Consider the following 26,607-nt stretch of genomic DNA (forward strand, 5'->3'; position numbering starts at 1 on the left):
TTATTTTAGGCCGTAGAGATCAGTCATTTATTTCATTAGGTTTGGGAAACAGTTTTGGAGAGAACCTATGATTATCTAAATATAGAGAATGAATATACATCCTTTTTTTTTAACTGAAGTGTAATTGACATATAACATTATATTAGCTTCAAGTATACAACGTAGTGATTTACTGTTTGTATATATTGCAAAATAATCACCACATGGGTCTAGTCACCACACATAAAAGTTACAACTTTTTATTATGATGAGAATTTTTAAGATCTGTTATCTTAGCAACATTCAAATATGCAGTACACTGTGTCCACCTCCCCACACCCTCGCCTCTGGCAACCACCTATCTGTTCTCTGTATCTGTGAGCTCAGGACTTTGTTGTTTGGGTTTAGATTCCACGTAGACGTGAGATCACATGGCACTTGTCTTTCTCTTTCACTTAGCGCACAGTTCCTCAGACTCCATCTGTTTGTTACATGAGGCAAGATTTCCTGCTTCTTATGCCTGAGTAATATTCCATTGCATATATATCATGTTTTCTTTATCCAGTCATCCATCTGTGGGCCCTTAGGTTGATGCCATGTCTTGGCTATTGTAAATAACGCTTCAGTGAAGACGGGGGTACAGGTATCTCTTTGAGATAGTGATTCCATTTCCTTCAGATATGTACCCCAAAGTGGAATTGCTCAGTCATATGGTAGTTCTATTTTAAATTTTTTAAGAAACCTCCATTGTTTTCCATAGTGACTACACCAGCTTAAGAATCCCACCAGCAGTTCACCAAGGGGTTACCTTTTCTTCACACCCTCGCCAACACTTGTTATCTCTTATCTTTTTGATAATAGACATTCTGACAGGTGTGAGGTAATCCCTCATTGTAGTTTTAATTTGCGTTTCCCTGGTGATCAGTGAACAGCTTTTCATATACCTGTTGGCCACTTGTATGTCTTATTTGGAAAAACATTGATTCAGATCCTCTGCTCATTTTTTAAAAATCAGATTTTTTTTTTGATTATACGTTCTGAAATATCTATGTATCTGTCCCAAGAAAAGTTGGTTGTTACAGCAGTAAAAATAGGATCATAGCCCACTTCTTCACCTGACTCTAGATCACATGGGCTCATGTTTGCACCAGTAGTGTGTTACCAAAATTTGAATGCATTTTAACTTTTCACTTCTTAAAGGTAGAAGATTTGAAATGGTTTTTTTCTTTCCGTTTGAAGATGATAAGTCCGGTGGTGTTTAAGAGAGAGCTCTCTTGGCAGCCACATCCTTTGCCATGTTGCTCATGCAGACATTGTTCCAGTTAATCTGCTTTTTTTCCTCAGCCATGGGCTTCTCAACAGTTAGTCAGCCAGTTTTGGGTAATTAGTTTAGCCCAGTAGACCTTTAACATTCTTCGTAAATATTATTACTACAAATTTTCATTGTGGGACTAGTTGGGTCTTATATATATATATATATATATACACATATATATATATATATATATATATGTTTGTAAGAATCATAGATTTCTTTTGAGAATACAGAATCATGTGTATGTTATTGTCTGAATGCTGGCAGTAATATATGAGCTCACACACCTTTAAATATACAGTCTATTTAATTGTTAAATAATACAGCATCTGCAGTCAAGATGCTTTGCTCTGGGACACGCCTGCTCAGTTAGGGGGATGGTTGCAAGGAGGTTTTAGGTGCTTTGGGAAACTGAATTAAATTTACTCAGTGTGGATAATTTTCAAAGTTTTCTATCAATTCTAATTATTTATCTTGTAGTTGTTTGATTTTTGAAAAATAAAACCAAAAAAATTTTTCTTAGAACAAAAAAAAAGATGTGATATTTAAAATTCAAAACTGGTAAAATGAGATGTAAATTTTAGATGGACAAAAAGTAGGACTTAGTACTCTTTATGTTGTATATTCAAACCCTTATTTGGAAGCACAGTGCAGTTATCTTATTAATAGCTTGTATTTCTACTAATGTCTCTTCTTCTTTCTTTTTAGGAAATAGTCTAGTAAGTTTAACCTTTCATTTATTTAGTCTCCATGGATTAATTGAGTACTTCCATTTAGATATGATGAAACTTCGTAGATTTTTAGGTAAGTGATTCTAATCCATTTAAGAGTAATATTTATACAGGAACTTGTTACCTTTTCTCTTGGTTATATCAGCTATGGCTTTAAAACTAACCACTCCAAAGTTAGTGTTTCGAAGCAACACACATGTAGGGAGCCCTGAGTCTGTTGGGCTGCTCCTGGTCTGGCTGAGCTTGTTTGAGTCCCTGCCCTGGACGCTGGATGAGCCGCATGGCAACTTTACTGGTCTCGGCTGGGCCCTCCCCAGGGGCACGAGGCCTGACACAGCTCAGCTCTACATGTTCTGTTAAATTAAAGGGAGGCAGAGGAGTTTGGCACCATAACAGACTCACATTAAAAACAAAAAATAGGGACTTCCCTGGTGGTCCAGTGGCTAAGACTCAGTGCTCCAATGCAGGAGGCCTGGGTTCGATCCCTGGTCAGGGAACTGGATCCCGCATGCTGCAGCTAAGATCCAATGTAGCGAAATAAATAATTTTTTTTTGAAAAATTATTATTTTACAACAAGCCGAGCTTGTTCAAAGTGCAGTGGCCAGTTTTCAGGAGACCGCTGGTGCGCCCAGACCCCGAGAGCCCAGGCTAGACGCTGGCACCTTCCTGTCCACCACAACCCTATGGCCAGAGCCGGTCAGAGGGGGTACGCACTTCTGGGTGGGGAAGCTGTGAGGGCCCAGGGCCATGGGTGGGGGCCTCAGGGGCCTGGTGAGGAGCTGGAGCCCCTCTGCCCACAGTCTCCTCATGTCAGCCACAACTTTCTCAGAAAGACAACACAACTTCTGTCCTTTCCTCAGTTCTCAGAGATTAAAACCTTAAATGATCAGGTATGTGGCACTTGGATCTTCTCTTTTTCCTGATCCCTGAAATCTCTTGACAGCAACCTCCAAGGATTATTTTGACTATGTTTTAATGTGCAGAGTGATATTTAAGAGCACTCTGCCAGGAAGGAAATTGAAGTCTTTCACCAAATAAATGTGTTAGAAGAAAATTAGCATAAGGAGTCTTTCTTATTTTTTTAAGGAAAAAGAGAATATTTTCTTTCCTCTTAAGTAGCTAACTAAGAGAAGATATCTAGGACTTTTTGAGAGACTTCTAATGCATATTTATTTATAAATTGTATGTCTGTAATATGTACTAATAGATAAATTATAAAAGCACATACAAAAATAGATATTACAGGAGTGTTTAAACAGCTGTTTTAAAGGATGGAGTCAGAGTCCATTCCAATGCTCTTCGCCCCTCACCTGTGTGTCCTAGTTTACCACTCTGGGGTTGGCTCCCTGTACCCAGGTACCACCGGGCTGAGTGCAGGTTCGATGGTGGCGGGTTTGGCTGGACCCGTCTTCCTCATCTACGTTTTCACGGTTAGCATAACCGACACCGAGCAGAGAAGGCAGATCAACAGGTCATCCTTCCCGCACTCGTAAACAACTAACTCCAGATCCAGAACTCACCTCACTGATGAAGCATCCTGGAATCCACACACATTCCCAACATCTGTGCTAGTATTGCATCAAAGATTTTTGTTCTCTAATGAATTCGTAGTTCCTAGAACAGCACCTAGCACAATATGTATTTGCTGAATGAATTGTACTCCTTTTATTTAACTAAGAAATTCTTTTTAAAGTAAACGACAGTCGAAGGAGTTTGGCACAATGAGATTGACATTTTAAAAGAGAAGAAGAAAAAAATAATTTTATAAATTTGACATGAATACCTTCTCATTTTAAAAGTTTCAAACGAGTTAGTCACAGTGGTGTTCATGTGAGTTATGAAGTGGTTATCATCTCTCTGAATTGAATAGTTAGCTGATAGCCACATGAATAGGGTAAGTGGGAAATACATAATTGTTGCAATTTTTGCACTTGTAAATGCCTCCTGTTTGCACTTAAATTTGGGGTCTTTTTTCCTTTGATGCAGTGATGATTCAAGAAGATTACCACAGTCAGAATCCTTACCACAATGCAGTCCACGCTGCTGATGTTACTCAGGCCATGCACTGTTACCTAAAAGAACCTAAGGTAAGATGCTGATGTTTACAGTCAGCCAAAACCCTGAGAAAATTCTCTTGATTTAATTTCAAACGCTTCCTTAAGTTAGTGATTTTGTTGTTGTTTAGTCACTCAGTCGTGTCCACCTCTTTGTGACCCCATGGACTATAGCCCGTTAGGCTCCTCTGTCCATGGGACTCTCCAGGCAAGAATACTGTAGTGGGTTGCCATTTCCTCCTCCCGGGGATCTTCCCAACCTAGGGATCGAACCCACGTCTCCTGCATTGGCAGGTGGATTTTTTTTTTAACCACCGAGCCACCTGGGAAGTCCTAAGTTGGTGATTTAATCAGACTCAGAAGCTTCCTTTGCGGAAATGAGATGTAGCTGGATCAAGTTTCCAAATGTGGCTGTATTTTTAATCACACTTTAAGCTAGAAAATCGAGGTAATTGTCGAGAGCAAGGCTGCAGAAGCCCAAGCGAGGGCCAAGCCATCCGGCGTCTCCACGCGAGTCATCTGGCAATTACACTGAGCTCCATGAGGGCAGGGATGGCATTGGTATCGTGTCCAGTGATGAATAGGGCGCTGTGGGAGTGAAGTGGGAAACTTTACAGAACTGTCCTGGCTGTGGAGGGAGAACAAAACAGACAAGACCAGCAACCCGGACGCTGCCCATGAGGGGCTGTTTCTGTAGCCGTGGGGCAGGAGAGAGGTAGGTGGTTGGTGAGGTCTTCAGAAATCAGAATAAGGAGGATGTGGTGTCTGGATGCCTCTGGGGGGTGAAATAGGGAGAGGGGTGAGTGGACACCGCCCTGAGCAGCTGAGGGGCAGGTGGGAATCGCTGTGAGGGAGAGAAGGTAGAAGAGGGGAGAGGGCCAGGGAGATGGTGAGCTCCATTGTGGATGTGTGTGGTTATATATAGTGTCCCTGCCATATCCAACTGCAGGGATCTAGTGAAGAGGTGGACAGAAGTCTGCAGTAAAACAGAGAAGTCAGAGTTGGGGGTCATCAGCCATAGATGTAATGGAAGCCGTGTTTGCTCATGGACGTTTCCTGTTCTAGATCTGGTGAAGTTACATCTGCCCACCCTTAGGCCTGCTTCTAGACTCGTCTCTCCTGGAGTCTTAGTTCCAGCTAGATGTTGGGAGGGAAGCAGGCTGACAGGGCCAGTCTGTGCCAGTTGATGCCAACTGCAAGAATACAACCACATGGGTGCCACTCTTCTGATTTTTCAAGAGATCGTGGAATATGTGAAAATACCCCAGTTAAAAAACACCAACTTTATTGTGGCATCATTCATACACAGTGATAAAATGGATACATTTTATCCACGTACACCCAGCTGCCTCAATTTTTAAATTAAACTGTAAAAAAGTACTCTGGAGAAAAAAATATATATACTCTGGACCAAGCCTCAAGTTTCTCTTTGACAGTCTTGTGGGAGAAATTGGTACTTCATCATCAGTGGATGAAGTGGACCGATGGAACTAAGTGCTGCTGCATTCCAGGGGACCCGAGTGGGTGGGTGGGGGGGTGGACCTAGTCCTAGTCCATGGGCTGTGGTGGCCTCACCCTCCCATTGGCCATGCCCAGCCGGAAGCCAGGGCCGGGGAGCAGAGGGGAGCGATGCCGGGCACTAGAGGGGAGAGTGTGCAGGGGTGAACACGGATGCAGATGCTGTCTTAACCCGTGCACGTCTGGCAGTGGTGATGTGAAACACTTTTTGCCTGTGTAGCCCTGATCATCCTATTTTAAACACTTTTCACCATGAACATACTCAAAAAGATGGTTTATACTTTAGCTGTCATCTTAGTTACGCTTGTTTCAAATGAAGCAGTGTAAGGGTGAGCCGTAAGGGTCCATGCCCTCCCCGTGAGCAGGGGACTGCATCATACCACGCCTCACAGCATGGACAGCATGTGGCAGGCACGCCTTGGCCTGGACAGACAGTCTGAGAAACCTGAGGGGAGGAGACCGTGGACAGTCTCATTCAGGGCTGATTTAGAACAGCTGTTGTCATGGTGCAATTCGTTGCAGACACGTCTATAATCAGTTATTCCCTGCCACCATCTAGCTTGCCAACTCTGTAACACCTTGGGACATCTTGCTGAGCTTAATAGCAGCAGCCACTCATGATCTGGATCATCCAGGTGTTAATCAACCTTTCCTCATTAAAACTAACCATTACCTGGCAACTTTATACAAGGTAAGTGCAAGCTCTTCCTCAAAGTTTCATATTCTTGCATTCTAGAAAATGGGTCATGTTTTAAAGGAGTGAAAGTAAATCAGTTCTCAGTGAATGTTAGAATTTTAACCAGCTTGATATTACTTAGAAATATTGCTTTATGTTCAGAAAAGACTTACCCTTTGCTAATTCAGATCTGCCCTTTTTTTGTTTTTGGTAGAATACCTCAGTTCTGGAAAATCACCACTGGAGATCTGCAGTGGGGTTATTGAGAGAATCCGGTTTATTCTCACATATGCCATTAGAAAGCAGGTAGGTTAAGACAAAATTAATTAGTTATGAACTGTGGATATTAAGTTGGAAAAACAATTATTTAAAGTTTTTAAGATTATGTCGTTATATTCAGGTATTCCACAATTTGGGGGTGAAAATGAAAATTGCTTAGCCATGTCTGACTCTTTGTAACCTCATGGACTATAGCCCACCAGGCTCCTCTGTCCATGGGATTCTCCAGGCAAGAATACTGGAGTGGGTAGCCATTCCCTTCTTTACAGGATCTTCCTGACCCAGGGATCGAACCCAGGTCTCCCACATTGCAGGTGGATTCTTTACTGTCTGGGGGTAAATTATCTTATTTTACAAATTTGCATCAAAATTTTAGTAATTTACACCTATTCTGAAATACAGTCAGTAACTTTTTTTTTCAGTGAATTTTTATGAAGGAGCAATCCACAGATACTACAAAATGCACTCTAGATACACAATGGCTCAGTCATGTTTACCGCTTATTTATGTAAATAGAATTACGTATTTCCACTTTATACTCTTGAATAAAACCTTAATGTAAAGGTAAATTGGATGGAAAGTGAACAATCTGTATGAGAAATAGATTCATTAAAATCTGTTTTAGGAAAAATAAGAGAAAGAATGGAAAACTTAATATATATATATTTTTTTTAGACATCATTGCCATTTGATGTCAAGCAGGCCATTTGAGTGGGGCTTCCCAGGTGGCTAAGTGGTAAAGAACCCACCTGCCAATGTAGGAGACACAGGTTTGATTCCTGGGTCAGGAAGGTCCCCTGTAGGAGGAAATGGCAACCCACTCTAGTATTCTTGCCTGAAGAATCCCGCAGACAGAGGAGCCTCAAGGGCTACAGTCTATAGGCTCTCAAAGAGTCGGCCACGACTGAACAACTGAGCATACGCGCACACGCACGCGCGCACACGCACGCACGCACGCGCACACACACACGCCAGTTGAAAAGCTGACAAAAAGCACTAACGTAAAGGAGCCCAATATAGTGGTGTTGTCAACAGAATCTCATATCATTGGTCCACCAACAAAAGCTTTTAATGATGTCTCATCCCGAGAAGGTGACCTGGGGAAATGATGTCACTGGGTATCAGCTGCCTAATTCTAGAGAAAGGGGAACGTAAAAATGTGTTAGGGTGTCAGGGTTTAAGTGACTGTCACTGCTCTTTGCTTTTCTTTCCTTTCTCAATTTAAAAGAACTTTATAAAAAAAAACAATGGTTTTTGGTAATGATCATAAAAAAAAAAGTGGACTTTTTAAAATGTTTTAAAGTCTGTATTCATGGCTACCATTTGGAGTTTGACAAAACTTCTGGTAAGTAAAATTGTTTCTTCTTGTCGTACAAATATGTAAAAACTATTTAAACCACCATATACTAACTGGTGTTAGTGTAGATAAATGCTCTTTTTCTTGAATAAGATGGATTAAATTGTTCGCTTTATTATTCCCTTTTTATCATGTTTCGCATTTGATGTTAACCCTGTTGAATTCTCATATTTATTTCAAATAAAAACTGAAAATCGGGAATACTACACAGTCGCATCCTTTTATGTCTTCTTTCTTTAGGGTTTTATTTAATATTCGATATTGTGAGCTTTTTAATCTATAATGATCAGCTCTTAACTGATCATTATACAAAGAAAACATTGGCGATGGCCCATTGAAACAAAAGGAATTTTTAAACATTCTTCCTATTTGACTTGAGAAAGCTTTTTAGATGATATATTTGTTATCTGCATTAACATGTTAAATTTTCCCTTCCAGAAAATTTGAATAGTCTTACAGATAATTGATTCTTGAATTGAATTTGGCTCTGAAAATATAATTGAATCTAAATTTTATTACATTGCTTGGTGGAGCTTCATTAGGGTTTACTCAGACATATTTTCTCATGTCTGCAGAAGTCAGTAGTCGAATAGTCTGTTCCTCCCCAATCTGATCCTCCTCCTGCATCTCAGGCACCAACAAAGAATCCAAAGTTATTCCCTATATCGCAGCAAAAAATTTTCTCAAGCAACATGCCAATTGTACATAGACTTTCTTTTTTTTTTTTTTTAATAAATTTATTTATTTTAGTTGGGGGCTAATTACTTTACAGTACTGTAGTGGTTTTTGCCATACATTGACATGAATCAGCCATGGGTTTACATGTGTTCCCCATCCTGAACCCCCCTCCCACCTCCCTCCCCATCCCATCCCTCTGGGTCATCCCATCGCCCCAGCCCTGAGCATTTGTCTCATGCATCAAACCTGGAATGGTGTTCTGTTTCACATATGATAATATACATGTTTCAAATGCTATTCTCCCAGAACATCCCACCCTCACCTTCTCCCTCAGAGTCCATAAGACTGTTCTATGCATCTGTGTCTCTTATTCTGTCTCGCATATAGGGTTATTGTTACCATCTTTCAAATTCCATATATATGCATTAGTATACTGTATTGGTGTTTTTCTTTCTGGCTTACTTCACTCTGTATAATGGGCTCCAGTTTCATCCATCTCAATAGAACTGATTCAAATGTATTCTTTTTAATGGCTGAGTAATATTCCATTGTGTATATGTACCACAGCTTCCTTATCCATTCGTCTGCTGATGGACATCTAGGTTGCTTCCATGTCCTGGCTATTGTAAACAGTGCTGCGATGAACACTGGGGTACCCGTGTCTCTTTCAATTCTGGTTTCCTCGGTGTGTATGCCCAGCAGTGGGATTGCTGGGTCATATGGCAGTTCTATTCCCAGTTTTTTAAGGAATCTCCAAACTGTTCTCCATAGTGGCTGTACTAGTTTGCATTCCCACCAACAGTGTAAGAGGGTTCCCTTTTCTCCACACCCTCTCCAGCATTTATTGCTTGTAGACTTTTGGATAGCAGCCATTCTGACTGGTGTGAAATGGTACCTCATTGTGGTTTTGATTTGCATTTCTCTAATAATGAGTGATGTTGAGCATCTTTTCATGTGTTTGTTAGCCATCCGTATGTCTTCTTTGGAGAAATGTCTGTTTAGTTCTTTGGCCCATTTTTTGATTGGGTCGTTTATTTTTCTGGAATTCAGCTGCAGGAGTTGCTTGTATATTTTTGAGATTAATTGTTTGTCTGTTGCTTCGTTTGCTATTATTTTCTCCCATTCTGAAGGCTGTCTTTTCACCTTGCTTATAGTTTCCTTTGTTGTGCAAAAGCTTTTAATTTTAATTAGGTCCCATTTGTTTATTTTTGCTTTTATTTCCAATATTCTGGGTGGTGGGTCATGGAGGCTCCTGCTGTAATTTATGTCGGAGAGTGTTTTTGCCTATGTTTTCCTCTAGGAGTTTTATAGTTTCTGGTCTTACATTTAGATCTTTAATCCATTTTGAGCTTATTTTTGTGTATGGTGTTAGAAAGTGTTCTAATTTCATTCTTTTACAAGTGGTTGACCAGTTTTCCCAGCACCACTTGTCAAAGAGATTGTCTTTTCTCCATTGTATATTCTTGCCTTCTTTGTCGAAGATAAGGTGTCCATAGCTGCATGGGTTTATCTCTGGGCTTTCTATTTTGTTCCATTGATCTATGTTTCTATCTTTGTGCCAGTACCATACTGTCTTGATGACTGTGGCTTTGTAGTAGAGCCTGAAGTCAGGCAGGTTGATTCCTCCAGTTCCATTCTTCTTTCTCAAGATTGCTTTGGCTATTCGAGGTTTCTTATATTTCCATACAAATTGTGAAATGATTTGTTCTAGTTCTGTGAAAAATACCATTGGTAGCTTGATAGGGATTGCATTGAATCTATAGATTGCTTTGGGTAGTATACTCATTTTCACTATATTAATTCTTCCAATCCATGAACACGGTATATTTCTCCATCTGTTTGTGTCCTCTTTGATTTCTTTCATCAGTGTTTTATAGTTTTCTATATATAAGTCTTTTGTTTCTTTAGGTAGATATATTCCTAAGTATTTTATTCTTTTCATTGCAATGGTGAATGGTATTGTTTCCTTAATTTCTCTTTCTGTTGTCTGATTATTGTTGTATAGGAATGCAAGGGATTTCTGTGTGTTAATTTTATATCCTGCAACTTTACTATATTCATTGATTAGCTCTAGTAATTTTCTGGTAGAATCTTTAGGGTTTTCTATGTAGAGGATCATGTCATCTGCAAACAGTGAGAGTTTTACTTCTTCTTTTCGTATCTGTATTCCTTTTATTTCTTTTTCAGCTCTGATTGCTGTGGCCAAAACTTCCAAAACTATGTTGAATAGTAGTGGTGAAAGTGGGCATCCTTGCCTTGTTCCTGACTTTAGGGGAAATGCTTTCAATTTTTCACCATTGAGGATAATGTTTGCTGTGGGTTTGTCATATATAGCTTTTATTATGTTGAGGTATGTTCCTTCTATTCCTGCTTTCTGGAGGGTTTTTATCATAAATGGATGTTGAATTTTGTCAAAGGCTTTTTCTGCATCTATTGAGATAATCATATGGTTTTTATCTTTCAATTTGTTAATGTGGTGTATTACATTGATTGATTTGCGGATGTTAAAGAAACCTTGCATTCCTGGGATAAAGCCCACTTGGTCATGATGTATGATCTTTTTAATATGATGTTGGATTCTGTTTGCTAGAATTTTATTAAGGATTTTTGCATCTACGTTCATCAGTGATATTGGCCTGTAGTTTTCTTTTTTTGTGGCATCTTTGTCTGGTTTTGGAATTAGGGTGATGGTGGCCTCATAGAATGCGTTTGGAAGTTTACCATCTTCTGGAATTTTCTGGAAGAGTTTGAGTAGGATAGGTGTTAGCTCTTCTCTGAATTTTTAGTAGAATTCAGCTGTGAAGCCGTCTGGTCCTGGGCTTTTGTTTGCTGGAAGATTTCTGATTACAGTTTTGATTTCCGTGCTTGTGATGGGTCTGTTAAGATCTTCTATTTCTTCCTGGTTCAGTTTTGGAAAGTTATACTTTTCTAAGAATTTGTCCATTTCTTCCAAGTTGTCCATTTTATTGGCATATAGCTGTTGGTAGTAGTCTCTTATGATCCTTTGTATTTCTGTGGAGTCTGTTGTGATCTCTCCATTTTCATTTCTAATTTTGTTGATCTGATTTTTCTCCCTTTGTTTCTTGATGAGTCTGGCTAATGGTTTGTCAATTTTGTTTATCTTCTCGAAAAACCAGCTTTTAGTTTTGTTGATTTTTGCTATGGTCTCTTTTGTTTCTTTTGCATTTATTTCTGCCCTAATTTTTAAGATTTCTTTCCTTCTACTAACCCTGGGGTTCTTCATTTCTTCCTTCTCTAGTTGCTTTAGGTGTAGAGTTAGGTTATTTATTTGATTTTTTTCTTCTTTCTTGAGGTACGCCTGTATTGCTATGAACCTTCCCCTTAGCATTGCTTTTACAGTGTCCCATAGGTTTTGGGTTGTTGTGTTTTCATTTTCATTCGTTTCTATGTATATTTTGATTTCTTTTTTGATTTCTTCTGTGATTTGTTGGTTATTCAGAAGCGTGTTGTTTAGCCTCCATATGTTGGAATTTTTAATAGTTTTTTTCCTGTAATTGAGGTCTAATCTTACTGCATTGTGGTCAGAGAAGATGACTGGGATGATTGCAATTTTTTTGAATTTACCAAGGCTAGATTTATGGCCCAGGATGTGATCTCTCCTGGAGAAAGTTCTGTGTGCACTTGAGAAAAAGGTGAAATTGATTGTTTTCGGGTGGAAAGTCCTGTAAATATCAATTAAATCTAACTTGTCTATTGTATCACTTAAAGTTTGTGTTTCCTTGTTAATTTTCTGTTTAGTTGATCTATCCATATGTGTGAGTGGAGTATTAAAGTCTCCCACTATTATTGTGTTATTGTTAATTTCCCCTTTCATACTTGTTAGTATTTGCCTTATATATTGTGGTGTTGGGTGCATATATATTTATAATTGTTATATCTTCTTCTTGGATTGATCCTTTGATCATTATGTAGTGTCCTTCTTTGTCTCTTTTCACAGCCTTTATTTTAAAGTCTATTTTATCTGAAATGAGTATTGCGACTCCTGCTTTCTTTTGGTCTCCGTTTGCATGAAATATGTTTTTCCATCCCTTCACTTTCAGTCTGTATGTGTCCCTAGTTTTGAGGTGGGTCTCTTGTAGACAGCATATATAGGGTTCTTGTTTTTGTATCCATTCAGCCAGTCTTTGTCTTTTGGTTGGGGCATTCAACCCATTTACATTTAAGGTAATTATTGATAAGTATGATCCCGTTGCCATTTACTTTGTTGTTTTGAGTTCGTGTTTAAACATCCTTTCCATGTTTCCTGTTTAGAGAAGATCCTTTAGCATTTGTTGGAGAGCTGGTTTGGTGGTGCTGAATTCCCTTAGCTCTTGCTTGTCTGTAAAGCTTTTGAATTCTCCTTCATATCTGAATGAGATCCTTGCTGGGTACAGTAATCTGGGTTGTAGATTATTCTCTTTCATTACTTTAAGTATGTCCTGCCATTCCCTTCTAGCCTGAAGGGTTTCTATTGAAAGATCAGCTGTTATCCTTATGGGGATCCCCTTGTGTGTTATTTGTTGTTTTTCCCTTGCTGCTTTTAATATTTGTTCTTTGTGTTTGATCTTTGTTAATTTGATTAACATGTGTCTTGGGGTGTTTCGCCTTGGGTTTATCCTGTTTGGGACTCTCTGGGTTTCTTGGACTTCTGTGACTATTTCCTTCCCCATTTTAGGGAAATTTTCAACTATTATCTCCTTGAGTATTTTTCATGGCCTTTCCTTTTATCTTCTTCTGTGACTCCTATGATTCGAATGTTGGGGCATTTCATATTGTCCCAGAGGTCCCTGAGGTTTTCCTCATTTCTTAATTCTTTTTTCTTTTTGCCTCTCTGCTTCGTTTATTTCTACCATTCTATCTTCTACCTCACTTATCCTATCTTCTGCCTCCATTATTCTACTGTTGGTTCCCTCCAGAGTGTCTTTTATCTCCTTTATTTCATTATTTATTATATATTGACTCCTTTTTATTTCTTCTAGGTCCTTGATAAACATTTCTTGCATCTTCTCAATCCTTGTCTCCAGGCTATTTATCTGTAACTCCATTTTGTTTTCAAAATTTTGGATCATTTTTATTATCATTATTCTAAATTCTTTTTCAGATAGATTCCCTATCTCCTCCTCTTTTGTTTGGTTTGGTGGGCATTTATCATTTTCCTTTACTTACTGAGTATTGCTCTGCCTTTTCATCTTGTTTAGATTGCTGTGTTTGGCGTGGCCTTTCTGTATTCTGATAGATTGAAGTTCCTCTTTATTGTGGAGGTTCCTCACTGTGGGTGGGATTGGATGGGTGGCTTGTCAAGGTTTCCTGGTTGGGGGAGCTTGTGTCGGTGTTCTGGTGGGTGGAGCTGGATTTCTTCTCTCTAGAGTGCAATGGCGTGTCCAGTATTGAGTTTTGAGATGTCTATGGATTTGGTATGCCTCTGGGCAGCCTGTATACATTGATGCTCAGGGCTATGTTCCTGCGTTGGTGGAGAATTTGTGTGGTATGTCTTGCTCTGGAACTTATTGGCTCTTGGGTGGAGCTTGGTTTCAGTGTATATGTGGAGGCTTTTGGATGATCTCTTATTAATGCTTCCTCTGGCTTTCAGTCTTATTCTTGCAGTAGCCTCAAGACTTCTCCATCCATACAGCATTGATAATAAAACTTTTAGGTTAATGGTGAAAAGATTCTCCACAGTGAGGGATACCCAGAGAGGTTCACTGAGTTACATGGAGAGGTGAAGGGAGGTGGGGGGGGGGGTTGAGGTGACCAGGAGGAGAAGAGGGGAATTCAAATGTGGAGAGAGCAGTCTAAGCCAGTAAGCACTTCCCTCTGTGCTCTCCACAGTCTGGAACCCTCAGAGAGGTTCACAGAGATACATAGAGACGGGGGAGGAAGGTAATAGAGGTGAGCATGAGTAGAAAGGGAGGAATCAAGAGGGGAGAGAGAGATCTGGGCAGTATTCTGTTCCCGAAGTGTTTTCTGGTGCCCAGAACACCCTCAGAGATTCACAGAATTGGGTTGAGAAGAGGAGGAGGAGGGTGGGAGATGGAGGTTCCCTTGGGGAGAAGAAAGAGCGTCAGTAGGGGGAGAGAGTAATCAAGCCAGTAATCCCACTCCTGAGTAAAAATGGGTACTAAAGATTGGGTTCTTAAATGTACAAAATTGATATCAAATATGTTGATATCAAATATGTAAAACAAAGATTAAAAATCTAGAGTAGAGGTTAGACTCTTAAAAAAATACAATATAAAAAAAGAAAACAAAATCACAAAAAAATATAAGATATATGTATGCAGTTTGCTTTAAAAATAGGGGTTTTTTTTTTGCAAGGTAATAGTGGGTTATAAAAATGAAAATTAAAGGTGTAACAGAGTACTTAAAGAAAAAAGTAAAAAAAAATTTTTTATAAATTAAAAAAAAAAAAAAATGATAATAGTAAAAATATATCCAGGACTTTCTCTGGAGCTGTTGTGAGCAGTGTGGGGTCTGTTCAGTTTCAGATAGATCCTTGTTCCTGCTTATACTTTTCAACTTCTATAGGCCCCTTTCAATGCAGTCGGTGATAACTACATGGATTTTAATCTGTTGGCCTGTCACTTCCAAAGTGCTTCCCTCTGTTTATTTGGCTTCTGTTTGCAGGTCTCTTCAGTGTCTAATTTCTGCCCTGCAACAAAGGGGCAGAGGTGGTCTCTTTAGGTTCGCTTGTTCAGTCGTGCTGTGGGGAGGGAGGAACACTGCAAACCTATATCACTGGCGTGTGTGTGGAGAGCTCGCAGTGTCTCGGCTGCACTGGGTTCGCCCCCGCTCACGGCGTGTGTGCTTTCCCAGTCTGCCCTGCTCAGGCTTCAGGTTACTCGGCCAGGGAGTGGGCCCTGAGATGCGTGCGCTTCCCAGGTCTAAGCTGCTCAGGTTCAGGTTCCCGGGTACTCCACAAAGGCGCAGACTCGGTTGGGCCCGTGGTTTGTGCCATTCCCAGTCGGAGCAGCTCAGGCGGCCAGGAGTTTGGTGAGCGCGCTCTCCCTTGTTGGGGCGGTGCGGCTTATCACCTCCCTGGTCCCCGCCTTGGTTTATGGGCGCTCCCGGCTCCGGTGTGCTTTGTGTTAGTTCTGGGGAGCAGGTCTCTGGCTGCGACCCTCCCGGCAGCTGTCAATCCTCCGGGATCTCAGGCAATCTTTGCTTAGAAACTGGGAGCCTGTTTGCAGCTTGGCAGGGGGTGCCCTCTTTGGGGCCGAGTTTGCCCCTCTTCGGCTCTGGCGGGCCCCGCCTGCCCGCTGTGTCCGGCGGGGGATGGGGCGGTCCGCAGCCGGCTAGCTCTCCTCTGGTATCGCTCAGTCCTTTGTTCTGTGAGCGGGCCGGCAGTGCCTTAGATTTGGGCTTTTCGCGGGATAGTTCTCTCTCTCTGGCTGTCCCACAGTTTAGGTTACTATCTCAGGTTAGCTCCCGCAGATTGCCCTCAGGGCATTTGGCCCGGTCCTTACCCTAAGCAATGCCGCCCGCTTCTCTCCGTTCAGCCCCCACTTGCTGGTGGCGGATGCGAGCGTCTGGGGTTCTTTGCTGGGAGTTGCCTTTAGGCCCGTAATCTGTGAGTTTTATTTATTTTTTCTCCCAGTTATGTTGCCCTCCGAGATTCAAAATCTTCCCCCAAACCCGCCGGTGAGAGGGTTTCCTGGTGTTTGGAAACTTCTCTTTTACGACTCCCTCACCGGGAAGGGTCTCCGTCCCTAACTCTTTTGTCTCTTTATCTTTTATATTTTCTCCTACCTCCTTTCGAAGATAATGCGCTGTTTCTCTGGATGCCTGACGTCCTCTGCCAGCGTTCAGAAGTAGTTTTGTGAAGTTTGCTCAGCGTTCAGATGTTCTTTTGATAAATTTGTGGGGGAGAGAGTGGTCTCCCTGTCCTATTCCCCCGCCATCTTAGCCCCGCTCAGACTTCCTTCTTTTAAGGCATATAATTCCACCTTAAGGCCTTCCTTTCGGAGTGTTTGCCTAGTGGTATTTTCCTACAAGCTCTCCTGGTCTTAGTTTGACCATTTTAGTAGGTTTTTAAAATGCGTTCCTTAAAACCCATGTTTTGCGGTAGGTTAAAAGTTGAATGGCAGAATATCTTAGAGCTCAATAAAGCTTTCTGAGTATTGAGATTAAGGGAAGAATAATTAAGAAGTAGCTATTCAACTGAAAGCCTTGTGTTTCTCTGTTTCTCTACTTCCAGACAACAGATGGAGGCTCAGATAGGCGCTCTGATACTGGCCACAGACATCAGCCGCCAGAATGAATACTTATCCTTGTTTCGGGCCCATCTGGACAAGGGTGATCTACATTTGGAAGATGCCAGGCATAGGCATTTGGTCTTACAGGTGAAATGAGGCCCAGAAAGATTGTATTTCTAGGGCAGATCATTAGAATGAAAATGAAATATTCTCATGAAGTTCTCTGAGTGGTTAAATCTTGAGGGCCAACTGTGGTCTGCAAAGCGTCACAGAAGGCTGCCCAGGAAAGGGCCATCACTTCTGTCTTTTTCACACTTGAGATTCTAACAAAAGCAGTGTTTACAAGATGCAGTCCCAGAACAGTAGCAGTTTGTTTTTTTTTTTAATTTTTTGGCTGCGCCACATAGCACACGGGATCTTAGTTACCTGACCAGAAATTGAACCTGTGCCCCTTGCATTGGAAGCACAGAGTCTTAACCACTGGATAGCCAGGGAAGTCCCAAACAGCATTTTATTTTAACAAGTCCTCACATATGAAAAATGAGAAACGACTGATTGGTTTGTAGCTTTCTGATTAATACAGTTTTGTGTTAGCTCTCTGGGATTATCAAGTGTGTTTTCAATTTGGTTAGTAGGCTTTCAGCACCTCTATAAAATGATTGCTATAACTAACAGTATCATAAACTCAGTGTGAAAGTTGCTCAGTTGTACCCAACTGTTTTCACCCCCGTGGACAATAGCCCACCAGGCTCCCCTGTCCATGGAATTCTCCAGTCAAGAACACTGGAGTGGGTTGCCGTTTCTTTCTCCAGGCGATCTTCCTGACCCAGGGATCGAACTTGCATCTGTTGCATTAGAGGCAGATTCTTTACCATTTGAGCCACCAGGAAAGCCCCAAACTCAGTGTAAAGGATAGATGTCCTGTTGCAACATTTCCTTTTTCTTTTTTAAGGTGTTCTTTTCTCCACTATTAGAGTATACTTAAACTTAGTACATTTGAAGTTTTACTTGTTTTCTTAAGACAGTTTCAATATTTTGCTTGCTAGATGGCTTTGAAGTGTGCCGATATTTGTAACCCATGTCGGACCTGGGAATTAAGCAAGCAGTGGAGTGAAAAAGTAACAGAGGAATTCTTCCATCAAGGCAAGTTACAGTATTGAGTATTGAGTGATCATCTGTTCATTTCATTTTTTAGCATCACATGAATAAAATAACTTAGACAATTAAAATAACTTAGAATAACTGCTAGACAACTGTAGAGTCTAGCAGTAGGTGCCTGATAGTTTTAGTGACAGTTCACAATAGATGTATGTAGAACCAATAATGCACAAATTGAGGACCTGTTTTGAAAATCAGCAGTTGTTTTTTGAAATGATCTGATGTGTGTGCGTTCATGAATAGACATAGAGCAAGTTTGGAAGTTTTGCTGCACAGAGAGATTGTCCTGCCCTTGCTCCATCCTTGTCCTGTGTGAAGGGTGTGGCCATAGGACATGTTTTGTGAATTAAAGCCAGAAAGATAAAGATCTTCATTCCATGCATCTTCCTTTTAGATATCTTAAGTTTTAAACTAAAGTGATGTGACAGAATTACAATCCTGGGATAACATCTAGTTAAGTTTTCCACCCTCTCCATTTGAAATAGGTTATCAGCTTGGCAACCTTTTCTGTGTGTGAATAACTTAAAATTTAAAAAAGAACTAATTTAGAAGGCATCCTCTCATGAGGATTAAGTATGTTACATTTTTACTAAGGAATTTACAGGTAAGATGAAGACTTTAATTATATTTTTAACCAATAAGGTGTATTCCACATAAAGAATTCTCTTTCTCTTTTTTAAATTTCTAGGAGATATAGAAAAAAAGTATCATTTGGGTGTGAGTCCACTCTGCGATCGTCAGACTGAATCAGTTGCCAACATCCAGATTGGTAACTATACATACTCAGATATAACTGGTTTTTAAAATGCCATTGACTTTAATTTTGTCAGGAAGAGCGGTACATCTGAAATATAAGTATTAAAATGCTTATTTCTAATTTTTAAATAATTTAAGAGATCTTATTCCTGGATTTTTTTTTTTACCCTTACAATTTAGTCTCATTTGATTTTAGTTGATAAAAAGCAGAGCAGGGCTTCCCAGATGGTCCAGTGGTTAAGAATCTGCCTTCCACTGCAGGGGATACAGATGTGATCCCTGGTTGGGAAAGATCTACTGAGCCCTAAGTGCCACAACCACTAAAGCCTGTGTGCCTAGACCCCGGCTCTGCAACAACGAAGTCACTGCTCTGAGAAGCCTGCACAGCACAACTAGAGAAAGCCCGTGCACAGCAAAGAAGACCCAGCACAGCCGGAAATTAAATAGTTAAAAAAGAAACAGAGCAGGTTGCAGTAACTTTCTGTTCTAAAATGGAAAGAATAGGAACTTCCCTGGTGGTCCAGTGGTTAACAATCTGCCTGCCAATGTAGGGGACACAGGTTTGATCCCTGGTCCGGGAAGATCCCACATGCTGCAGGGCAGCAGAGCCCATGCGTCTGCTCTCTGCAACTAGAGAAAAGCCCGTGCACAGCAATGAAGATCCAGTGCAGCACTCCCCCCACCCCCACCCCCAAAAAATCTGTCATTCTAGAACCACTAGACCCGATTGTCAGTGAACACTCGCGACCTCGGGCTCTTCAGCGCCACCTGCTGGTTGAAGCTGACTCTGCAGCACTGCGCACAGGCCCCTGTAACCTGGCCTCAAGTTGCCTCCCTAGCATCCTCCCTCTCGTTTACCTACAGCAACTTGGGACCCCACTGGGCTCGGCACAGCCACAACTGTGTGAAGGCAGGAGTCCCAGGCACGTGGGCTGTCCTGAGACAGTTAAGTGGACTCACAAGTGGTTGGGCAGCTCCTGATTCACAGCCACCCAAGACAAGTGCTGCTGGGCTCCTCTTCTTCCAGTTTGCCCAGTTTATACAGTTAGCAGGTGTTGGTCTTTGTGACCTCAAATCCTAAGGGAAAGTGGGACTTGGAAAGATTCTCCTCCTAGGGTAAGTTAGGGAGCTGTTAGAATAAAACTGTGCTAAGCAGCAGTTACCTGGAGCCAGCGTGTGGTCAGTGAGCAGAAATCATGTTGAGTCGATAGTTTTCTTCTGTGATAGGAGCCCTGGGTCTGTTGTGTCTTGGGTGAGAGTGAGGCACGTGACACGGCGCCCTGTGATGTCTGGGACGAGCAGAGAGAGGGGCACGTAGACAGGGACAATTAAGTGGATTCACAAGTGGTTGGACTGCTCATGAGTCCAGAGGGCCTCCTGGCTGTGTCTGTGGCCCCAGCCTGGGTGCTGTTACCAAGTGCTTAAGACCGCAGAGAATCCCAGGGAACAGAGAGCCTGGAGAGACAGCTAGTCTGTTGGATGGGAGAAACAGGATGCAGATACTCTCAGCCGGTTGGAACAGTGGGAAAATCAAAGAACAGGGATCCAGGCCTTCCAGTGGTTAAGAATCCGCCTGCCAGTGCAACAGGAGAAGCCACTGCAATGAGAAGCCCGCACACCACAACTAAAGAAAAGCCTGTACAGCAATGAAGACCCAGCACAGCCACAAATAAATGTTGTTTTTTTAAAAAAAAAATTTAAAGGCTGAATACTATTCCATTTTTAAAAAAGAAAATGGATCCTGTGAAACCAGTGGTAATAAGGTCCTACATTAGGGTCCAAGACCCCGGCTGCTCATGACCTGACTACGGCACCTAGAAACGGCACTGGGGCTCCCAGCGCAGTTTCAACCTGACCGGGGGTATGAGGGGGCTGCTGCCAGAGGCTGAAATGCTCTCTCTCTCACCACAGTAGTGACGTTTTTCTCGTGTCCTCTCTCTCCTCACCAGAACATTCCCCGTGGCAGGCACATCTCGACTGTTCACTGCTGAGCCCTGGCCAGCCCAAAGCAGTGCCTGGCATAGAGTAGGTTCTCAGTTAACGTGTGGAGGAGATGGGAGACACGGAAGAAAGCCATGTTTCCAGTATCGTCACTGCTACTTCAGAGACCAGAATTGGTGCACTTAAAAATTCAACCATCAGACCATATATGACTTTTCTGATTAAAAGTAGTGCGTGCTAACTGCTTTATTTCCATGACATTTAAAAAATATTTGGCTGCACCAGGTCTTAATTGTAGGATCTTTAGTCTTCATTACAACATGTGGGATCTTTACTTGCAACATGCAAGCTCTGGGTTGTGGCATGCGGGATCTAGTGCCCTGACCGGGCTCGAAGCCAGGCCCCCTGCATTGGGAGCACGGACCATCAGGGAATTCCCAGCAGTGAGATTTTCTTGTTGTTGGCTAAGTGGACCATGTGTAGTTTGTGGTCCATAGAGTCCTTCCCTGAGAAGAAAGTTTCAGAGATGAAGAAAAATTTAAAACTGTTAACAGTGACAGAATTTGAATGTATATTTTCCTGTCCTTGATCAAAAGTTTAGGAAGATGATTTTGTATTTCTCCTAATATATATGTTATATATTTCTCCTAATATATATGATTTGATTATTAAGGTGTTTCCTAGGAGGCTTCTTTCACCCTGTGTAAGATACTGTGTAGTAGTATTAAGTCAGATACAGTGTGGGCTCGAGTACTGTGTGACCCAGAGATGCAGACTGTCCTGCAATCGCCTTTCCTTTTCTGACTCTGAATTAAGGGAGATCGGTTGTATGAACTGTCCATAAAGTAGGCCCTGGTACACTTCCAGTGTTCACTTTAGTAATGGTTTAAATTAATCCTTGTTCTTCTTAGACTCGTACTTGGTGTCATGTTGTTGTTTAGTTGCTAAGTAGTGTCTGACTCTTTGTGACCCCATGGACTGTAACATGCCAGGCTCCTCTGTCCATGGGATTTCCCAGGCAAGGATACTGGAGCAGGTTGCCATCTCTTCCTTCAGGGGATCTTCCCAACCTAGGTCTCCTGCATTGGCAGGCAGATTGTTTATCACCAGGCCACCAGGGAAGCCATGGTGTCGTGAGTTTTTGCTTTATAAATTCTGAGGTATCAATACATAGAAGCCCCCCTGTGCTCATGACCAGGGGTGATGATCACCCCCCACTGATGGTAGAGCTGCTGCACCTCGGTTCCGGTCTCGTCACCCACAGCCCGGGAAACCCTCCCCTTAGCTCTAGCGGTCTTGTGGGAATCAGCCCTCGGACCCGCTGAGCCCTGTTGCAGGGCCACCATGGTTTTGCTGAAACATTAATAGAAGGATGTGGTTGGTGCAGCTGAGAGGAATCATCAGAAGAGATGTGCTGCATTTGTCAGCTCACCTTCACTTCAAGTTTCATTACGTTGCTTACATAGATTCTTCGAGAAGGTATGTAAATTTTCACACACGTCTTGAAAAATAAGAGTTAGGTAGTACTGGAATAGAGTTAGGTAGTACTGGAATAGGACTTAAGAGAGTAAACGCTGTATCGACATTTGAAAGTTTCAGAACACACAGGCCTTTTCTCCTTGTTTTCTCAGGTTTTATGACCTATCTCGTGGAGCCTCTGTTCACGGAATGGGCCCGGTTCTCCAATACCAGGCTGTCCCAGACAATGCTCGGACACGTGGGGCTGAACAAAGCCAGCTGGAAGGGGCTGCAGAGGGAACAGTCCAGCAGCGAGGACACTGAGGCTGCGTTCGAGGAGTTGAGCTCACAGTTATTACCTCAGGAAAACCGGTTATCCTAACCCCCAGAACCAGTGGACAGATGCCTCCTAGAGGTTGTTAGAAATGTGAAATGGGGTCTTGAGGTGAGAGAAATTACTCTTGACTGCCAAGGGAAATGAATGATGCCAGCATTATTTATTTCCAAGATTTCCTCTGTTGGATCATTTGAACCCACTTGTTAATGACAAGACCCGAACCTACAGCAATATGCATTTGGCTTTTCGTGGGAGACCTTGAAGAGGCAGCGCCTGGCAGGAGCAAAACGGAGGGAATAAGCGAGGAAGTTTTTGCAGGAAGTATTGCGGTAACCCGTGTGCTCTTCAAAGCATCATCGTGAAGCTTGAACTGAAGCCTTCAGCAGAAATCGTCGGAATTTATCCAGCCTGATGCAAACAGTGTGTATCTGTACCTTCCACTGATTCTCTCGGAGAAAATGGAAATGTGAAGTGCCCAGTGTCTGCACCTCTGGCAGGACTCAATGTTTACAAACCAACTCTTGAAATATGGTTCTCAATTTGCCTTGGAGCATGATTGTGAAGGAACCACTAAGAATTCTGAAGATCAAACCTAAAACTGCAGCTCTTTCCCCGCCTCCCCTAGTCTGCCTTTTTTTTCTTCGGATGCCACCAAAGCCTCCCATTTGCTCTGGTTTTATTTCGTGCACTGGAAACTGAGCATTTATCATAGAGTGCCGCCGAGCTTTCACTCCAGTGCTGTTTGGCAATGCAATTTTTTTTTAACTCTTTCGTTTTTAATTTGGGGCGGGTGGGACAGAACCCCAGTGTCCTAGCTGTATTATGATTCCGCGGTGAAGACATTGCATGTTGTTTTCACTACTGTACACTTGACCTGCACATGCAAGAAAAAAAAAAGGTGGAATGTTTAAAACACCATAATCAGCTCAGGGTATTGCCAATCTGAAATAAAGTGGGATGGGCCAGTGTGTCCTTCAGAGCAAGGGTACTAAAGTCCCTCTCACTGCAGGGAGTGAGAGGTATGTTGTGTGTGTGTGGATGTGTGTTTGGGGCACACTCGTGCATGTGTGACTGTGCATGTGTTCTATTTATCCACGTGGCAAGGATCGGAGATGTTGGCTTTTATTTATTATTGTAGAATGTGACGTAGTGAGCAGCCACACGTGGGAGGGGAAGGGAGGTCGGCCGTGAGAGATGGCTCTAGACGCCAGATGCCTTAACTATGCACCAAGCTAAGTGACCAAACTTCTTGTTTTGATTTGAAAAAAAGTGCATTGTTTTCTCATCCCTCCCTTTGACGAAATGTTCCCCTTCGACGGGCCTTTTGATGTGAACAGATGTTTTCTAGGACAAAAAAAAAAATCTAAGGACTAATTTTAAATTTAACAAACATTCCACTTTTGTAATTTGTTTTAAATTGTTTTATGTATAGTAAGCACAACTGTAATCTAGTTTTAAGAGAAACTGGTGCTTTCTTTTAGTTCAATTGTATTTCCCTTGTTACTGTAAAAGACTGTTTATTAATTATGTTTACAGTTTGTTGCAACAGCCATTTTCTTGGGAGAAAGCTTGAGTGTAAAGCCATTTGTAAAAGGCTTTGCCAGACTCATTTTAATATGTGCCTGTTGCTGTTCACTTTTGATGAATAAAACCTATCTTTTCACATTTTTATCTTTGATATTTACCTCATAAGTCAGTCTGTGGGAAAGGATAAGGCAAAGTTACCAGGAAAATGAAGCGTCCACTTCTCGATTCTAGCACTGGCTCGCAGGACACTTGCTCAGGTGTTGCTGGGTGCAGGCATCATCCTGTGGGCTCACCTGTCACCTGCACCTTACAGGTGAGATGCTGAGGCCCGGGGCATAGATGGCTGAGTCCTAACAGCCCAGAGAAGTCAGCTCTTAGCCCAGTCTCTGGTCTCTACAGCCCTTTGTTCCCACAGTGGGAACCTCAGGCCCTCGTGCAGGAACCAAAATACCACTTGTGTTGGCCTTTTTGAAGTTAAGTAATAGGAAATGGCCACTTGATTCTGGTTGACTGGTTTCAGTGTAAAAAACGCACCACTGGGCCTCTCTTTGGTCTCCCCAAGTCCGTTTCATTGGAAGGGATAAGTGTAAACTTTGAACACAAAGGTACTGTCATCATTTGCATAGAAGAGTGAGGACCAGTAGAAATACAGCATGAGCCAAGTAGGTGATTGTCAATTATGGAGTAATTACATTTTTAAAAGTGAAATTTATTCCAGCATGTCCAGAATATTCTATCATTTAGATATGTAGCCACAAAACAAAAGAGGAAAAAAAAAAATACGTAGCCATTATAAAAAAGTGACTATTGAGATGTTTTATGACTATTGAGATGTTTTACATTCTTTTCTCTGTTATCAAGTCTTTGAAATCTGGCATGTACTTGACGCTTACAGCACATCTCAGTTTGGGCCAGCCGTGTCTCAGGTGCCCAGTCTCCACGTGTGGCTCATGGCCACCACACTGGACCGCTGGGTGCTGAAGTCTGATGGAGGTGAATCTGACACACCCCGTGAGATGAGCAAACTTGTGACTCACAGACCTAGTATGTCAGCACGTGGAGAGCAGAACTGTCTCATGCCAAACACTGTAACCAAACACAGAAACTGATTTTTTCCCATTAGTAGTTTAATTTACAATGAGAAATGTAACTGTCAATCATTCTCTCATTTTAGGCAGATCTCCTTGGGAAGCTAAATTACAATCAGCGGGTTACTTGAGCATGGATTCTGAGCCAGGGAAGCAAGGTCCCTCACGCATCCTACAAGGAAGTGCCTACTGATGCTTGTGCTTGGGTGGACCATGGTTCCCCTGGACGAGGCTAGAGACTGAATGCCAGGAGCGGCGTCTCCACACCTGCTTGACTGGCACGTCTAGTAGGTACGTCAGACCCTCAGCCTTACATCAGCTGAGGCTGCCTGGGCTCCACCTGCCAGGCTATGCTTGCTTCTTTTTCTTTGACTTGTGTTTGATATTCAGAGGAATATCTTATTTCCATTCTCGAGGGGGCGACACCTGAGTGTGCTCCCGTTTCCTGCCTACAGGTAAGTAAACCCAGGGCAAAGATAGGTGTTGTTACATGTATGTGGGGAGAGCGTCGATAGCCCTGCTTCATAGTACCTGTGTATTCTTTGAACATTTATTTTTCTAGAAAAATTTGAGGAAACAGTGTAATAATTCAGAAAACTTGAGGAAACAATTTAGAAGATCACATTTTTAAGTGTTATGGAAGAGAATGCAAAGTTCATATGAATTTTTAAGATAAAATGGGAAACTTCAAAGAATTGTCGAGCATTGTAGCAGCTTGCTGGGGCCCTGGGGCAACCTTTAGTGCTGGGGCAGCACCTCTGCTATAGGCTCAAGGTCCTCAGAACATTTTGGTAAGCCTTAGCTTAACAAAACGAAACAAGCTAGTTCTTGGTCAGTACTTGTACTCTGTCAATGTGGTGGTTTATAATGATTCTTAATATAAAAGTAAGACTTTTTTTTTATTTAAGTGGAGGCTAATTACTTTACAGTACTGTAGTGGTTTTTGCCATACGTTGCCTGGGGAATATATTTGTACTTTAGGTACAGGTTAGAGGTTCTAGTAACTCTTTCAAGAGTCCTGCAATGGCCTCTCTTTCCAAAAAGCATTCTTGACTCTTAAGGGTTTCAATTTTTTTTTAATTTTCACATCAGAGGTTCAGTGTTTTCATGTGTTCTTTTTTTTTAACGTGTAAATATTTTGTTGAAATCTTTTCCCAGTTAATATCTCCTTCTTGGGACAGTATGGCTAATACGCTTTCAGTAATTTTTTAAATAAATGTGACATTAATCACCATGCTATCAGCATATATTTGAAACACATAGTTGTCCAGATATGTGCAGGACTTAGCCTGAGCCATTCCTTGTTGGCTAAGGATTTGAAGGCAAATTTGTGTCTTCTGGAAGGCCCCCAGTGGTCTACGGTCTCCAGTGGGGGGTGAACACTGCTTGGGAGTGGACTGCCAGGTGCACACAGCTGTCTCCTCCATCTTCTTGTCTCTTGGCTCAGCATTAGTTCAGTGGCTCAGTCGTGTCTGACTCTGTGACCCCATGCACTGCAGCACTCCAGGCTTCCCTGTCCATCACCAATGCCCGGAGCTTCTTCAAACTCATGTCCATCGAGT

The 26,607-nt window shown here is 41.9% G+C and overlaps 1 protein-coding gene across 16 annotated transcripts in view; it reads left to right on the top strand.

Annotated features, from left to right (window-relative positions):
- The window catches only part of PDE7A (phosphodiesterase 7A), a 600,339-nt gene extending 576,244 nt beyond the window's left edge, over positions 1-24,095 (top strand). For 8 of the 16 annotated variants that reach the window (XM_081503289.1, XM_081503288.1, XM_081503285.1 and 5 more), the window contains 8 exons: positions 2,003-2,098; positions 4,013-4,113; positions 6,158-6,289; positions 6,489-6,580; positions 16,783-16,927; positions 17,827-17,923; positions 18,627-18,707; positions 22,267-24,095. In XM_081503289.1, the coding sequence (XP_081359415.1) occupies positions 2,003-2,098; positions 4,013-4,113; positions 6,158-6,289; positions 6,489-6,580; positions 16,783-16,927; positions 17,827-17,923; positions 18,627-18,707; positions 22,267-22,475 (953 nt within the window). In that variant the 3' untranslated portion in view covers positions 22,476-24,095. Of the gene's footprint in view, positions 1-2,002; positions 2,099-4,012; positions 4,114-6,157; positions 6,290-6,488; positions 6,581-16,782; positions 16,928-17,826; positions 17,941-18,626; positions 18,708-22,266 lie in introns of all 16 variants that reach the window. The other 8 variants (XM_081503292.1, XM_081503287.1, XM_081503294.1 and 5 more) reach the window with 3 other exon arrangements.
- Positions 24,096-26,607: the final 2,512 nt, after the last annotated feature.

This window comes from Giraffa tippelskirchi, chromosome 6, assembly GCF_054371585.1.
Source record: "Giraffa tippelskirchi isolate mGirTip1 chromosome 6, T2T-mGirTip1v1.2.pri, whole genome shotgun sequence".
NCBI classification, from domain to species: domain Eukaryota; kingdom Metazoa; phylum Chordata; class Mammalia; order Artiodactyla; family Giraffidae; genus Giraffa; species Giraffa tippelskirchi.